Genomic DNA, 15,102 nt, shown 5'->3' with positions numbered 1-15,102 from the left:
GCTGTGATTCTGAGCTTGTCTTCACATTAACTGCTTAGTTGCATCGAGATTCACTCTAACTTACATCGGGGAATTACTTCAGAGAATAATGTATGATTTGTATTGTTTCCACTTACACTGTTTAATTTCATCAGCACTTCCTGCAACTCACGGAAGTCCCGCCAGGTTGTAAAATCAGCCCACTTGCCAGTGCACTCATCAGAGGAGCCTGGGGCACCATGGCTGAGACGCCTCAGTCGGCGCGGCTTCCGCGCAGTGTGGATCATTCCGTCAGTGGAGACTTGCGTGTTAAGATTGAGGAGGGGCTGGGAAAAGGTGCTGTTTCCTTCCCAGACTCATGATGTCATAGATGATATGGGGCCACATCACCGTGGCTACTTCATCTGCCCCCTTTATCTCCAGGAAGTCCCGGCCGCACTCCTCTGCCGGACTTCCTGGAGGAAAGGCCGGAGGAGTTAAAAGGAGCAGCGCCCCACGAAAGAGAGCACGAAATGGGACAGGCTGCCCGGCCTTTGGTCACCCAGCCCTCGGGCTCACTGCTACCGGGGTCTGGACCCGCTGCGGGCGCCGCACCCATCCCTTTCCAGGCTGTTTCCCTCAGAATGCCTTAGCGCCCTGCTTTCTCCCATGACACAAATGTCTGTGGTAATTTCTTAGAGCTCAGCCTGTCTTCTCATGTGTTCTGCTGTGACACCGACAGGACAACCAAAAATGGCACCAAGGGCCACTGCAGGTGACCATTATGGAGTCATACAGGAGCTCTCAGTCTAGAGTATGTATAACCCACCTGGTAAAAGGTAGGGCCAGCACAAACAAATAAAAAAGCGCAAACACCCACTGGCCAGCACCTGGAGAGATACGCTCGGCGATGCAGCCCTGCTTTACTGGTGCTCTGAAAAGATGGCGCAGAGAATTATGGTACAGTGTGCCAGCCAGTTTGGACACTGTCCTGTGACGGCCACTGAAAGCTGTTAAGCAGGACAGTGATGAGCTGTCATATCAGCCATTTTCAAACTTCTGGTCAATATATTCTCTGGCCATACAAAATCTTAGAAACTCAAAACTAACCTGAAGAATGTAAAGGCACACGGGCACACGTGTGTGCGTGTACGCATGCATGGGCACGATCTTCCCGTGCACCCTAAGAGCAGTTTGGAACACTGAGCCTTACATATCTGGTACAGGGGGCCGACTGGAACTATAGCCACAACATCTCGGCACACACAGACCTGGCACGAGCATTTAATTTGTCCATTAAATTAAACTTCTTTTATCCTAACTGGGACAGGCAACAAAACTGCCAGACAACTAGAGGGAATTTTTAAAAACTATTTAGACACATCACACTATAAGCAAAGTCTCATTTGTTTTCCTCTTACAAAAAAGTCTTTTAGAAATTTCTTTTTACTTGTGTAAATACCCAAAGTACACACACACACGCAAAACCTAAAGCACATCATGCATTACAAAAATTAATATGGAATTCACAAAAGCATTCAGAAGAAAATTACAGTTGTGGCTGCTTTGTCATCTGCCCGCCCTTCTTAGAAATGACTCTTCTACAGTGCTTTCAAAAAGCACTCAGACATAATAAGACAATTATTTCATTTTCAATAGAAGGCTTTGAGAAGACAGTACAAAAGTATAAAATTGCCTATTTTCTTAAAGTAATAACATTTCAAAGCTAACTGTGTTTAAAAGTAGTCTATTTAAATGATTTAGTACTAATATCCTTTAAATTTTGGGTTATATTTTATACATGTATATAGAAATAGAATTAGTCTGTTTTTCTATTTGGTCCATGCCTAAACTATGAAAGGAAAACTATAGCTACCCCTCCAAGCTGCCAAGCTCTGATAAATGTAGTAATAACTGTTATTTCCATGCCACGGAGTGCATGATTTTAAGAATAAGCACCATGTAATTTTTTATAGCAAAGATATACTATGAATAAAGGTCCAAAATATACATGACACTTATTATCTAGACAGAAAGACTACATTGATGCAATCTTAGACATGAGAAAACCACCAACACCCCCCAGGCTGCTTGCTCTCAAATTTCTAACCACGTGCTGCCTGTCACCTGACGGCCATTTCGAGAGCAGACCTCTGCTCTGAGCACAAGGGCACCCACAGTGACAAAGGGTTTTGTTAACTGTGAAGCGAGCACTATTGAAATGCACTGGCACGGGGGCGAGTGACTGGCTGATGCCACAGCAACTTTTCACGTAAGCATTTTATCTACTGAACCAACACGAGGAGCTCTGGCGCCCTATCAGCAAGGTGGAGCTGTCTTCCTGCAGTGGGTCGTTATGAAGAGTCCATTGTGACAGACTGCCCACAAATGACAGCACACGGGCACACTCCCTGACGGCCCAGCACTGGGCCTCACACGGAGGACATTTGGGACGCAAAGCTGTTTTCGCTCCCTGAGGCCCAGCCTCTTGGACCACCTCCCACCAAATAATTCTTGGTATCATTCAATTGCTGTTTTTCTCCCCCGGAATCAGACAGGAGAAAGTTGAACAGAAAACACTGGCATGTTTTACAAAAAGCTACAAGTTTACTAATAATACCTTCTAACATGTATCAAAGTTTTAGGCAGGTAATCTGGAACTCAAATAAGAAATTGCAAGATCTGTATTAATTAAAAACCAAAAAAGGGTAGTGGTGGTGATTCACTGGGTTTCAGTCCAAAACAAAAATGCAGAAAACGTTTACTTTGGTGGATCTGTGTTGATGCCATATTTCTCCTTGAGAAGCTTCAACTGTTCTTCCTTCTTCTTTGTGTCCATCTTCTGAAATGCCTGAAAATGGGGCAAGCACCGAAGTTAGGAGTCGCCACTCTCCAGTGAAACTAACGGCACCCGTCTGCCCTCCCGGTGCAGCCTGGCACTGATTCTCACATGGGCTCCCCGCCCACCCCGCGACAAGAACCACAGCTGCACTTACCCTGTTGGCATTATAGTACAAAACCACAAGGTATCTGTTACAGACATTGAATCCTGACAGGTGATCACACGCATTCTTGGCATCAAAGATGTCTTCATAGACTACATATGCCGTCCCTCTGGTTTCGGGTGTGTTCCCCCTGCAGAAGTGAACCAGACAACTCAATACACATTGACCTGAAAACCACCAGCGGAAACGAACGTTATGGATCAGTGCGCTGGGTAACCCTGTGATTGCTAGACTCGGGTAATTTTTGCTTTTACGTAAAATTGCTGTAGGTTAGACTGACTGTTACAGCAAGAACACTAACAGGGCTACTAAAGCAGTAATGGCAAAGAACTAGCTTGAAACTTTGTCTTCACGTTCGTCTCTCCCTCTTCTCATACCAAGAACCAATTTCTGTCTCAAGTACCTTTGAGACAAAAAGCACTCAGTGATGTGCTGTAAGTACTGAGTGATGCTCATATCAGTCAGCAATGTCAGAACGGGGTTTTTCTTACTGTGCATTTAGGCAACAGAACCAACACTTTGCTCACCACACTACTACCTGGAAACTAGTACCTTGTCCCTAAAGACTTAGCTCTCCCCCCAATTTTAGTTTCAGTTCTTAAAAATAAGATGACCTCCTCAATTCCAGGAACACGTTTCTGGGCAATAATTCACTAAGGGTTTTTATAAAATCTATTTTGTGGAAGTAGGGGTGGAGAGGAAGCCCCTACACGGAGATGAGAAAATTCTAAACGAGACATATATATATATATATATATATAAGAAAACTGTCAACCTCATCTGTTATGGCCGGAAAAGCATGTCTTCCTACATACAGAGAGTTACTGTAGTTTCTCCCACTATTCTGAAGTCTTTGCCTTTTAAAATGCAATATAGTCAGCTCCTCCCTTTCATACATTCATTTTTAATACAGTCTGCTCTATCATGCATTAAACCCCCCACTGGCTGGAGGGAAGGGCTGGGCTTCTGTAGAGACTGGGTGGAAGCATGCTTGTGGGGAGGGAAGCACGCTTGCGGCGCCCACAAGCCACGCAGCACGCTGAAAGGCTGCTGGAAGTCGAAGCCGGACCGTGCTCAGATATGGGGCTGCTGTTCGACTCTTACCCTCACCGCACGAGCTTCTATCAGGGGAGCAGGCAGAGAAGTTCAAGGAGCAACAAACTGCAGGCCACAACTGGCTATGTGCTTGTCAGTGGGGGCAGTGGGCAGAGATCCGACTCAGCGATGCTCCACTGTGATAAAGATGGACCCCTTGCCTCCATCTGTGTGCCAGCCACCAGTGCAGCTGTGAGACAGGGTTTAAGACTGTGGTCTGCCATAGCCCTGCACAGGGTCAAGGAAAGGGAGCAGGCTTCGGCAAGGGGAGATACCTGTCTAGGTTTGATCTAGGATGAGACTACTGTCTTGGGCCCCAGGCAGAGCTTGCACTTTCTGTGAAGGGCACAGGACAGGCATGGAGTGCTGGGGTGATTGGAGGCACAATGTCCCCAAATATACATGCCCCCTGCGGTTCGGCTGTGTGGGCCTGGAGAGGGGTTTTACAATACTCTTTCCTCTCTGGAAAGTCTAACAACTTCCGGAGTTCTGACTTTCAATCTTATGGAAACTTGGGGCTGCCCAAGGAAAAGGAAAAAACACTGTCCCAAAGATTTTCCAAAAAAAGTCCACCTAATTTTTCCTTTGGAATGAAAACATAAAAAAAACCTTAAGATTTTAAGTTCCCGAGGGCAAGGATTTCCCGTTTTACCCCCTACAGTGCTGTGTAACTGCAGGGCTAGTGAGCAGGGGGGACAGGGATCTGTTTTCTCTCGCCTCCTTTCCCCGGGACGCCAGCAAAGCAAAGCAAAGCCTGTCCCTTTCTCCCTCTTGCATCTTCTTAAAAAGAAGAGGGATAGGCACCAACCACATTTTAAAGACTCTTCATCTTAAGTGCACCAGCCCTAATTATCAACCTATTATCTTGAAAACCACATTGTAATTTTAGTCTTTAAAAGCATGTACTTGGTAGCTACTGTATGTTTGGCACTAAGCCAACATTATTTTCTTGAATGGTGGGAGAAGTGGGAACAGAAATAAGAATACCTAATCATGTAACGTCATCTCGCTGAGCTTCAGCTGCTTCGTGTGTCGCACGGTGACACAAGGCTCTATCTACCACACCCCACGCTACACATGGCTTTAAGCTTTAATAGTCAAAAGAGGCCACAAGCAAGAAAGGGCCTAAAAAGTTCAAAGCACCCTGCCAGTGACTGCTACGTGTCAGGTAAGGGGACAGCCGTTTGCCCAAGGCTGTCCAGTTTTTAGCACTGAAAGTTCACCTCCCAGAAAACCCATGGGTCCTGGGCAATGGGGGAGGCCAGTCACCCTAGTGCTGGTGCCAGTGCGCCATAAAGCCTGGGCACGGTAATGGGACAGAAAAACCTGTTCCTTAAGCTTGAATTCAGACCCGAGCTCCTGCACACCAAACCCTTCCCTAACTTTGCTGATGGAAGTATCTGTTAATTGTGTATGATCAATATATTTTGTAGTACTTTCACAAATCCATCACAGCCCCACTACCACTTCATGTATCACTCACTCACTTATACGCATTAGGTGGCTAACACGTATCAGGCACGAGGCCCGTCGACACGGAGTGAAAAAGAGGACAAGGCACCGCCCTGGAGGAGCTCGCAGGCTGGCAAGAGAAACAAGGGAGCACACAGGCAGCAAAAGCATGTGCTGACTAAGAAGAGATGTTTCTAGAAGGTGCCATGGCAACACTGAGAAGTGTGAATGGTGGTGAATGCACAGTGGGAAAGAGATCCGCAGTGAAAAAGTGCTGTCACAGGCATGTCCAGTTTGGTCCTCACGAAAATTCTTTTAGGAGAGCAGGTTAGGAAGACTGTATTCATAGGTAAATGAAGCTCAAGGAGGAGGAACATTTCGTCCAGTTTCACATGGCTAACAGGTGCCCAGTCAGTATTCGAACCCAGGTCCTAACCAATCCAAGGACTTAATGATGCAGCACACCACGCTTTCATGTCTAGACCAGAGTCTCTCCACCTGCAGTCCGTGTGCCCACTGAAATCAGATGCAGAATGCTGTGTGTGCCGTTGTGTGAGAAGGGTCCAGAGCTTTTATCAAACATGCAAAGAATTAAGACTGCCTAAAATGGACAGCTGGTCTACACTGCTTCGCTCTCACCCCCACTTCGGTATTGATGATGACACATTTCTAGCTGTTGGTTCACTTCCTGGAGGGACAGTGATCATTTTAAAGGAGAGTCCTCAAGATCTCACAGAATTCTAAAAGAAAAGAAAAGGCTCTCCAGTCATAAAAGTAAATTTGTTAAGATATTTTGGGAGCATCTGAGATCTTGCTTCCCTGTGGCATGTTGTTGGTCAGGCTCAAACAGGCTCAAATAAACTCAAAGGAAGGAAGGGAGGGAGGGAGGGAGGAGAAAGAGAGGGAGGGGAAAGGGAGAGAGAGGAAGGGAGGAAGGTGGGGAGAGAGGGAGAGGGAGAGAGCGCAAGAGCAAGAGAGAGAGAGATACTCCAACTAAAAAAGCCTTAGATCTTTCAGGTGGACTCTTATGTAGCCAGCCCATTTATATTAGTTAGTGGGACAGCGCTTGTGTAGTGTAGAAATTTAATTTAGAACCAGAAGGTTTTCTTACTAAACAGCTGTGTGAAGCTAGAAATCCACTTCTACTCTCTGGGTCTTGACCGTCTCATCTGGGAAACAGACATGGGACCACGTCCACACAGGGATGAATAACGGCGGTGCACACAGAAGCACCTATTACAACAAATGCCATTTGGCAGATATTCAAGAAATATCACTTGAAGCTGTGAGCCCTTCAATTTAAATTTGGATTTAGTTTAAATTAAAACACGAATTTGTGTTGTAATTATTTTCCCCACACTTTTTTTAGCATTTTTTTATATAGTAGTATTATAAGTAATGACTTTTTCTTTATTTCTCCAATGAGTCTATATTGCTTTGGAAAACCAGACTTACTGAGTAAGCATATTTTTAAAGAACAGACTAGGGGAAGGGTCCCCTACACTTTTACATCTTCCACAGAAAGCTGTTGCTGAAAAAAATCATTTTTCTCAGTTACTTTTATGTCCCTTTACTCAGTTTATTCAGAAATTCTGGAGTTAGTAAAGGAGACAGTGAAGATTACTGAGAAAGTCAGAATTAATGCACATAGAAAACACAGCATAGTATTTGACTTTACAAATAGTAGGTGAGCAATAAAATGTTAGTGCCTCCTCTTCCCTTCCAGTCCCCTCAAACCATTCATTTTCTCTGTAATTTCACAACCAGTTGGCTCTTATTGAGCTGATCATGAGGGTCTCAATAGGTCTTTTTCCCTTAAAACAAACAAACAAACAAACAAACAAACCAAAACCACCCCCCAAATTCCCTGGCTTCAATCTATTAGCCTCTAGGCTCTCAAGTAGGCCGCGCTGTCAGCTCTAATTCCTAGACCATAGATTACGCAATCATTTTCCATAAATGACATTTCAAAGGTCTTAGTAAACTCACACTCTGATTTGTCGAATAGGTCCGTATTTCCCAAATATATCATACATTTCTTCAGCAGTGATTTTATAAGGCAAATTTCTTATATACAAAATCCGATTTACTTCAGGTGGAAGTCGAATCTAGAATGAGAAATACATACTGTCATTATAATCAGGAGACAGTGTTACCGTTTAATAAAATTCTCATAATAAAGAAATTCTCATAATATAAATAAATAAATAAAAACCCTGGCCCAGTAGCTCAGTTGCTTGGGGCATCATCCTGTGCACCCAAAAGGCTGTGGGTCTGATCCCCACTCAGGGCACACACCTAGGCTGCAGGTTCAATCCCCAGTCAGGGAACATACGGAACGCAACCAATCGATGTTTCTCTCTCCCTTCCTCTCTAAGAATCAAAAAACATACCCCTCAGGTGAGGATTTAGAAACAAAAAAGGCAAGAATCAGAATCGGATATTACTGAAAATGGCATGCTTTTTAGAAAAGCCATGGGGCACGGTTTTAGAAAAGACTATTAGTAGGAACTAATGAGGGACTACCACAAAAGCCAGGCTTTCAGTCAACACGTTTATTTCTTGATTTTTGATTGCCAGTAAGGTTGGTTTCTTTTATTCCTCAGGGGAGCAGTTTGCTCATGCACTGCCATCGTTACACAAAACAAAATACTTAGCTACCTTTTCGTTCATTCAACGAGTACTTACTGAGCACCTTCTTTTTGAATACACCAGGCTAGGCGGTATTGGGGTCACACAGTGAAGGGAAAAAGACCAGGTTTCTGCCTCCCCCAAACTTACTAGCTCTCTATTATCCTATCTTGCTTTCTCTTCCTGCTTCAGTCAAGCACCTGCTTCAGTCAAGCACCTGGACAGAGGAAGTCTACAGTCACTACCTCCTATTCTTCAGACACTCAGGAACCTACCACAATCCAGCTGCCAACCCCAAACTGATGAAAGTGGTTTTACACACTAAGACCTTTAACTTGCAGCGTTCAATTCTCATCATACTTAACTTCTCTGAGCCTCTGACACTATTAACTGTGACCCTCTTGATTCTCTTTATTTCCTTCACTTTCTCCTAATTCTCTGGCTAGCTCTTCTTAGTCTGTTCTACCATTAAAATATGCTCTTCCAGCACCGGCCAGGTAACTCAGTTGGTCAGAGTGCCGTCCAACACACCAAGGTTGCAGGATCGATCCCTGGTCAGGGCACCAATGAATGCATGAATAAGCAGAACAACAAATCGATGTTCCTCTCTTTCCAAAATCAACTTTTAAAAAATACACCCTTCCACATTAGACTTCTTGTCTCGACCCTTTGTATAACTCCCCCTTAACTCTACACCTCCACATTCTGTCTCTTAACCACAATGTGATTTCCACACTGAGTTAATGATGCTCAAATATGTATCTCCCATCCAGTTTCTGGGCTTCTTATTAACATATTCAGTTATATAATAGACATTGATTTGCTCACTATTTATTAAACTGGCAACTATGCCAGGCATTAAACTGTATTGTATAAATAGAAGAATATTATACTTATTCCCTGCCCCCAAACTAGTAGTGGTGACAAATGGTAAACAAATATGTATCATAAAGTTTTAGATTTTAAGGTTCAAGGGTATGTTCAAATAGATAATTAACACTGGCTATCAGAGTATACTTCATTAGTAAATCTGCTTTCTCTCATTGCAAGAACACTCAATTACACTTTCTCTTCTCACACCTTACCACTACCATTCCCTACCATATCTGAGTTGGGATGTATTCTCTACCCTGCCCATACTAGGAGAATGACCTTTTAGGTCTTGCTGACTGGAAAAAGAAATATGACCAAATGGAAAGGGCCCTATATTCACATTACTAACCCTGCCAACCTGCATTCACCCATGCACCCACTTTCCCTCTCAGAACTATGCCAACCCCTCGTCTACTCCAAACCACTCCTGAACTGCATCCACTTTTGTCCCACATCATCAGTGTCACCCACGTACTAGACCATTCCCACTGGCATACAAGTACACCTTATATCGCACATCTTAAAAAAGGAAAAAGTTATCATCTGATTTCTCTTCTTCCTATTTACATGAAAACTTGGGCGAAGAACTGTCTCCACTTTCTCAACTTCCACCTGCCTTCCGTCCCACCACAACTAAGTTTCCTCCACTGAGATGAACTCATCAAGGTCACCAAAACGCTCCACCTCACCGTGTCCAAAATCCGTCTTCATCTTACACTTTTCAGCATTTTAAAGTTAAACACTCCTTTTTGAGACTTTTTTTAGGTTTCCATAACGCCCCACTCTCTAACATAAGGAATGTAAGCAGTAGGGCTTTTGTTTTATTCACTGCTGTATCTTCAATACCTACAGTAGTGCTTGGCACGCAGTAGCTGTTCAATAAACACAACCGATTGTTTCCTATCTTGCAAATCTGGTACATTGTAGGTGCTCAAAAATATTGTTTAATTAAAACATGAGGGATCCAAAAAGCTCCCCGATGAGGAGACTCCCAAGCTCCAATTGATCATTAAGTTATTTATTGTGTAATCATCTGCGCTATTGCCGTTTAAGCCGAGAAGATCCTTACGCTAAGTTCTAGGTACAGGTGAAGCAACAAAGGCTGTAGTGTTAATACTATCACTAACACCAGGATAAGACGCTGAAGGAACTCTCAGCGGAAAGGTGACTAAGAATATCTTTAAAAACCGGGCCAAGCTGAAACTCTCTCCGACAGCATAGTAACTTCCGGGTTTCCACGACCACTGAACGGATCAGGCCCAAGAATGCTGTGCACCCCGCCACCGAGAAAGCCCAGCAGCGAAGTCCTCCCCTCATCGGCAGAGTCTCCAATACTCACGTTCGCTCTTTTGGCCGCTTGCATCGCCATCTTGGCGGGCTGATCAGGTTACCGCAGTAAATACTAGAATTCTCCTTACTCCCCCGGAGCTCACTCAGCTCTGAGCCTAATAAAGCAACAAACGCAGGAAATCAACATCCAGGCTCTGCCGGAAGCTGTTATACAATACGTCGGAATACCTCCGTCTCACGTGGAGACGTGTCGACGCAGCATCCCCTTCCGAAAAGAGTCCGGGGCAAAACGAGCCCGATTTAGCTATGAGGCCGGAAGATTGAAAGGCGACGGACCAAGACACTTCCGGGCGTCGGACCGAGAGGGGCGGGGCCTAGTCTTAGGTAGGGAAGGTGCTTCTGCCTGGGCGGCCCTCAGAAAAGGAAGCTGCCTGCAGAGGGCGGGGCCTGAGCAGAGCGGCTGGCGGTGGGGCTACTCAGGTGAGTTTGGGAAGGGGGCGGGGCCTGGCGTGAATTCGTTGGTCGCAGGGCATGCGGGGCCTTTACGGAGAACGCGTGGGTGGGCCCGGACCCGGGCCCGTTCCCATCCCCGCGTGGATGGTGCGCGAAAGGGGATCTACAGGGTTGTTATAATTCCGTACACAGGAGCCTGGCGCAGCCCTGAACTTCGAGTGCCGGCTGACCTGGCTCCGCCTGTAATCCCTGCCGCAGTGCCCATCCGGTCTCCCACCTCATCCCCGCCCGGGTGGCCTCAGTCCGCGCGCCGGGACCGCCCATCGTGAGCCGGCTGCCCTTCAACGACTCTTTATTTCCATAGAACAGCTTTACACGGATCGATTGACGGGGCCCAGGGAGGCCCAGAGGGTTACAAGTGGGCCTGCGGTAGCCTCTGGCCTCTTGTCTGCATACAGTGAATTTTCAACAAGCTTGCTCTGCGAAGGCCTGAGGGACCCGTTCCCTGTACTGTGCTCCTTCACTGGGGCAGCTCCAGGGCGATTTTGCCCACGTGCTGATTACTCTCCATGTACTTATGGGCCTCTTGGATTTTAGCCACGGGGTAGACTCGGTCCACAACCGGCCGTAGACGATGGGTGCTCTCCGTGGAGAAGTGGGGCACAACTTGTTCTGTAAAAGCCTTCACCAGCGTTTGCTTGTACTAGGATAAGGAAAAGGAGACCGTCAGCCGGGACAGAGGCCTTACCTTGCCACCGCCCATCCTGCTTAGCCTTTGTGCTCTCTCTGGAATGTGTACCCATCTGAAAAGGCACCCAGGGGTACCTAACCCCTTCATCACCAACATGTATGCGCATGCCCCCAAATGTGTAACCTCTGTTCTGTACCAGATAAAGGCTGAAGCCTGGAGTAAAATATTAATGTTACTGACAGCCTAAGGAGTGTTTTTTAAATAAAGGTTTCAAGCAGGAGGCAGCCACAGGAAGACAGACCTTAGACAGGTGCAGTTCAAAAGGGATGTTTAAGCTCTGCCCTCCCCCAGTTAGTGTGAAACCTTATGTTGGGAAACATTCCCAAAGCAGACACAGAGAAGATTTCAGGTTGCAGGTAGAGGCTTGCTTAGTCTCCAGAAAAGAGTCGTGCCTTTTAAAGCAAAGTCTTGGAACTATTAAAAGTGCTTCCTAATATGGTCAGTGCTTTGTTCATTCCGTTAGAAAGACTCCCTGGTCTCATACGTGCAGTGTTAGATGCCCTCTCTCTAAGATGTCAATGCTTCTATTTGCCACTTGTAATTAGTTCTGTGAGACTGGGTTAACGGTTCATCCACCGAGAGGCAGGTTTCTGCTTAGGCTTCCTAACTTAAGATGTGGCATTTCTTCCATTCTCTGGGGTCATGGAAATGAATCACCCTTCTCTGGGGAACAGTTTTCACTCTGGATCTCAGCAGACTGCTGATCAGACTTCCTCGTTTAAAAAGCAGTTTTGAAAGTAGAGGCCCATTGACTTCGTTTCCTCCCATCAGGCCGTAGAGAACCCAGCGACCGTCAGCAGCCAGGCAGTTGACATTTTTCTCCCAGTAGGATCCTCCTATGCAGTCTAGAATAAGGTTGACTCCAGCACCTTCCACATGAAGCACAATTTGTGATGCTAGTCAGGCACAGAAAGCTTGGTGCAAAATAGGGTTCCATGGAGTATTGGTGGACATATTGGTATAAATAAGTACAGGCACAAGTGGTACATCTGTATGTTGGAACTAGAAACACTGCATATAGAAACACTGAATGTAGTTTAGGTAGCTGAACTCTGTCATACATGTGTGAAATAGTTCATCTTTTATGATCTCTTGCCACAGCAAGTGGGAAATGGGGCAACACCATGCTCTGGTACCCACATAACCCCACTGGCTCCTAGGCATGAGTGAGAACAGAACAGGGGAGGTCCACCCCAGGCTAGAGGGCAGGCCAGTAGTTCACAGCTAAGTTATTAAGTGTCTGCACTGGATTGTTTGAATTGTAGCTTTGCTAGTTTTGGTATCATCTCCTCTTTTTCAATTCAAGGAAAAATGGAAACGGATGAGCCAAAAATATTTAGATTTGGCTTTGGAATACAGAGGCTTATCCATTTAGGAAGCTACCCCCTCCAACCCTACTCCAACTGGTCTCTACCCCGTATCTTTTAACTCCCTGTGTGCCAGCTGGTTGGGAATAAGAGGTCCTGGATAATTCTGGGCCAATTCTTGTACATACAGTTTCTAAAACGTGTATGAATCATATCACAAGAATACACATGGAAACTGTCTTTGTCCTAAATACGGACTGCCTATTTCCAGAGGTCAAACACCTGAGTACTAGAACTTGACCAGGGCAGCTGTTGTGCCTTTGGCAGAGGCCAGGCCAGTCTAGACTCTGGCTGCCTGGAGGCTGGTGAGGATTTTATTTAATCATCTCCAAAATTCCTGCTGAGCTGCAGAATTGGATATTTACCTTTGGTGAATTTCATTGCTGCTTCAGAAAAATCCTCTTCTTTGTAATTAAATCCAACAGCTGCTCCGAGTTTTTCCGCCATTTGAATCTTGTACTGGGAGCCAGCTGTGACCAGAGGAACAGCTCCAGCTAACCGGGTGAGTTGGATGGCCGCCGTGCCCACCCCACTTACTCCTGCGTGGATTAGCACCGAGTCCCCGGCCTGAACATTTCCTGTGACAGAAAGTATAGGAACCACTCTGTGTACTGCCACACATTGCCCACATGGGCATATTCTATCGTGATCGCCTGGTTCTGGGACCACCAAATGCCACATTTCTCGCTCACTTTAAAGAACACATTGGTAGTTCTTTTTTGTCTTATTGCCTCTGGTCAAAGTGGGAAAACATTTTTTGAAAGTTATTAGCAGCCACATCTGTAATCTCTGTGTCACCTATGAAATAACTCCAAAACGCCCATCGCTGACCTGAACCTGCTGAGTAAGAATAACCACCATTCCCACCATCACCACCAGAAGCCAGTCCCCCCTTGTTCTGAACCTGGCCTCCAGCCGACTTCACTAATTCAGGCACATACCAGCCGCCAGGCTCCCCCTTCTAAAACGAAGTTTTCATTATGTCACTATGTCCCCAAAATGCAACGTGGCTCTCGATGGGCTTTCGCATCAAGTCCCCCCAGCCTGCAGTTCAGGGCGACCACAATCCAGTCCCAGCCTCATTGTGAAAAGAAGTGATAATTGTCATCCTTCACTTCTGAGTGGAGCAGCCACACTCCCCTTTCTCTCTCACAAAGAGAGGAAAAGACACTATCTTAGACCACCGTGCCCGCTGTCATCCATGCAACTCCACCCTGCTTCAGGTCCTCCTCCTCCAGAAAGCCTTCTCAGACCAGCTTTGCCCACACCTCTCTGATGTTTGTGAACGCTTTGTCTTCCCAGTCTCTCTGAGCCCCCGAGGAGTCGTCTTAGGCTCCTTCACATGATGTTCTGGCTCGGTGGGGTCGGGGAGGGGTAAGAGTTGACTGAATGGCCCCTCTGCTGTCCTGGGCTCCCAGAGAGAAGCTCAGCGTGACTTCGAGAAGCTGGGGTGACTGGTGGGCCGGTGGTGTGAAGACACGCACAGGCCTTCTGTCCAGTGCTTCCCAGGCTTCCTTTCTACCCGATAACCATGACTTTCAGCCTCAACTGTCAAGCCACTGCTAACGTGGAATGAGGATGTGACAATCCTGGGGGTGCAGTCGGGGGAGGTGCTGGGTTTAGGTGTGGCTCAGTGGCCAGGACAAAGCTGCCCTGGACGACTGGGTCTTGAGGTGGCTAAGTCAGGAAGGAATTGAGCAGTGTTGTATGGAGTAAGCGTGGGGTGGGGGTGGGGGAGGCTCCTCACCCACAAGATGTAACAGCTGGAAGGTGGTGAGCCAGGCCTCTGGGATGGCTGCAGCCTGGGGCATGGTCAGTCCAGCTGGGATGGGCATGAGGAACCCTTCAGGAACAGTGACGTATTGAGCCTGACCCCCACCAGGCAGCAGAGCCATGGCTGGGTCCCCGATCTTCCAGTGCCCCTGGCATCCAGGCCCCAGCTCCACCACGTGTCCAGATGCTTCCACTCCCAAGATGGTGCTGGCTCCCGGGGGCGGGGCATACTGGCCCTGTCTCTGCAGAGAGAGGGATGCAGTAAGTGATGAGCAGGATCAGAAATCTGTGTATCACCGTCCCCCACCCTCTTCCAGTGGCCCCACCCCCTTTTTCCAACAGAAAATTCAGAATAAAGTCAGGAAAAGAGAGAGGAGAGGCCATTTGTTTCATGTCAATAAGAGACAGTAGATCAGATAATCAGTGGATACCACAACTAGTTAGGTCTTTAGCT

At 46.5% G+C, this 15,102-nt stretch overlaps 2 protein-coding genes across 5 annotated transcripts in view; both read right to left on the bottom strand.

Annotated features, from left to right (window-relative positions):
• Positions 1 to 2,220: 2,220 nt before the first annotated feature.
• SF3B6 (splicing factor 3b subunit 6) lies at positions 2,221 to 10,510 on the bottom strand. Its single transcript, XM_037035466.1, has 4 exons — positions 10,354 to 10,510; positions 7,500 to 7,618; positions 2,955 to 3,093; positions 2,221 to 2,809 (listed from the first exon to the last, which is right to left on the bottom strand). Exons 1-4 carry the CDS (start codon positions 10,381 to 10,383, stop codon positions 2,720 to 2,722), a joined length of 378 nt encoding a protein of 125 aa, XP_036891361.1. The 5' UTR covers positions 10,384 to 10,510; the 3' UTR covers positions 2,221 to 2,719.
• Positions 10,511 to 11,100: 590 nt separating this feature from the next.
• Positions 11,101 to 15,102, bottom strand: part of TP53I3 (tumor protein p53 inducible protein 3) — a 16,812-nt gene continuing 12,810 nt past the window's right edge. For 3 of the 4 annotated variants that reach the window (XM_037035456.1, XM_037035458.1, XM_037035459.1), the window contains 4 exons: positions 14,623 to 14,890; positions 13,241 to 13,453; positions 12,183 to 12,404; positions 11,101 to 11,462 (listed from right to left, as the gene is read on the bottom strand). In XM_037035456.1, coding sequence (XP_036891351.1) covers positions 11,278 to 11,462; positions 12,183 to 12,404; positions 13,241 to 13,453; positions 14,623 to 14,890 — 888 coding nt within the window. In that variant the 3' untranslated portion in view covers positions 11,101 to 11,277. The remainder of the gene's footprint in view (positions 11,463 to 12,182; positions 12,405 to 13,240; positions 13,454 to 14,622; positions 14,891 to 15,102) is intronic. The other variant, XM_037035457.1, reaches the window with a different exon arrangement.

Source organism: Sturnira hondurensis, unplaced genomic scaffold (assembly GCF_014824575.4).
Source record: "Sturnira hondurensis isolate 20B ecotype Veracruz unplaced genomic scaffold, ASM1482457v3 Scaffold0022319, whole genome shotgun sequence".
Taxonomy (NCBI): Eukaryota; Metazoa; Chordata; class Mammalia; order Chiroptera; family Phyllostomidae; genus Sturnira; species Sturnira hondurensis.
The sequence above is the reverse complement of the archived record's forward strand: the minus strand, read 5'-3'. Positions and strand labels throughout refer to the sequence as shown.

Excerpts from the sequence above, each read along its gene's own strand:
- SF3B6 (XM_037035466.1), bottom strand. The coding sequence starts at position 10,383 with ATGGCGATGCAAGCGGCCAAAAGAGCGAAC. Across the intron at positions 7,619-10,353 it reads AAGCGGCCAAAAGAGCGAAC|ATTCGACTTCCACCTGAAGT; the intron begins GTGAGTATTGGA and ends TTCTCATTCTAG. Across the intron at positions 2,810-2,954 it reads TGTACTATAATGCCAACAGG|GCATTTCAGAAGATGGACAC; the intron begins GTAAGTGCAGCT and ends CCCCATTTTCAG.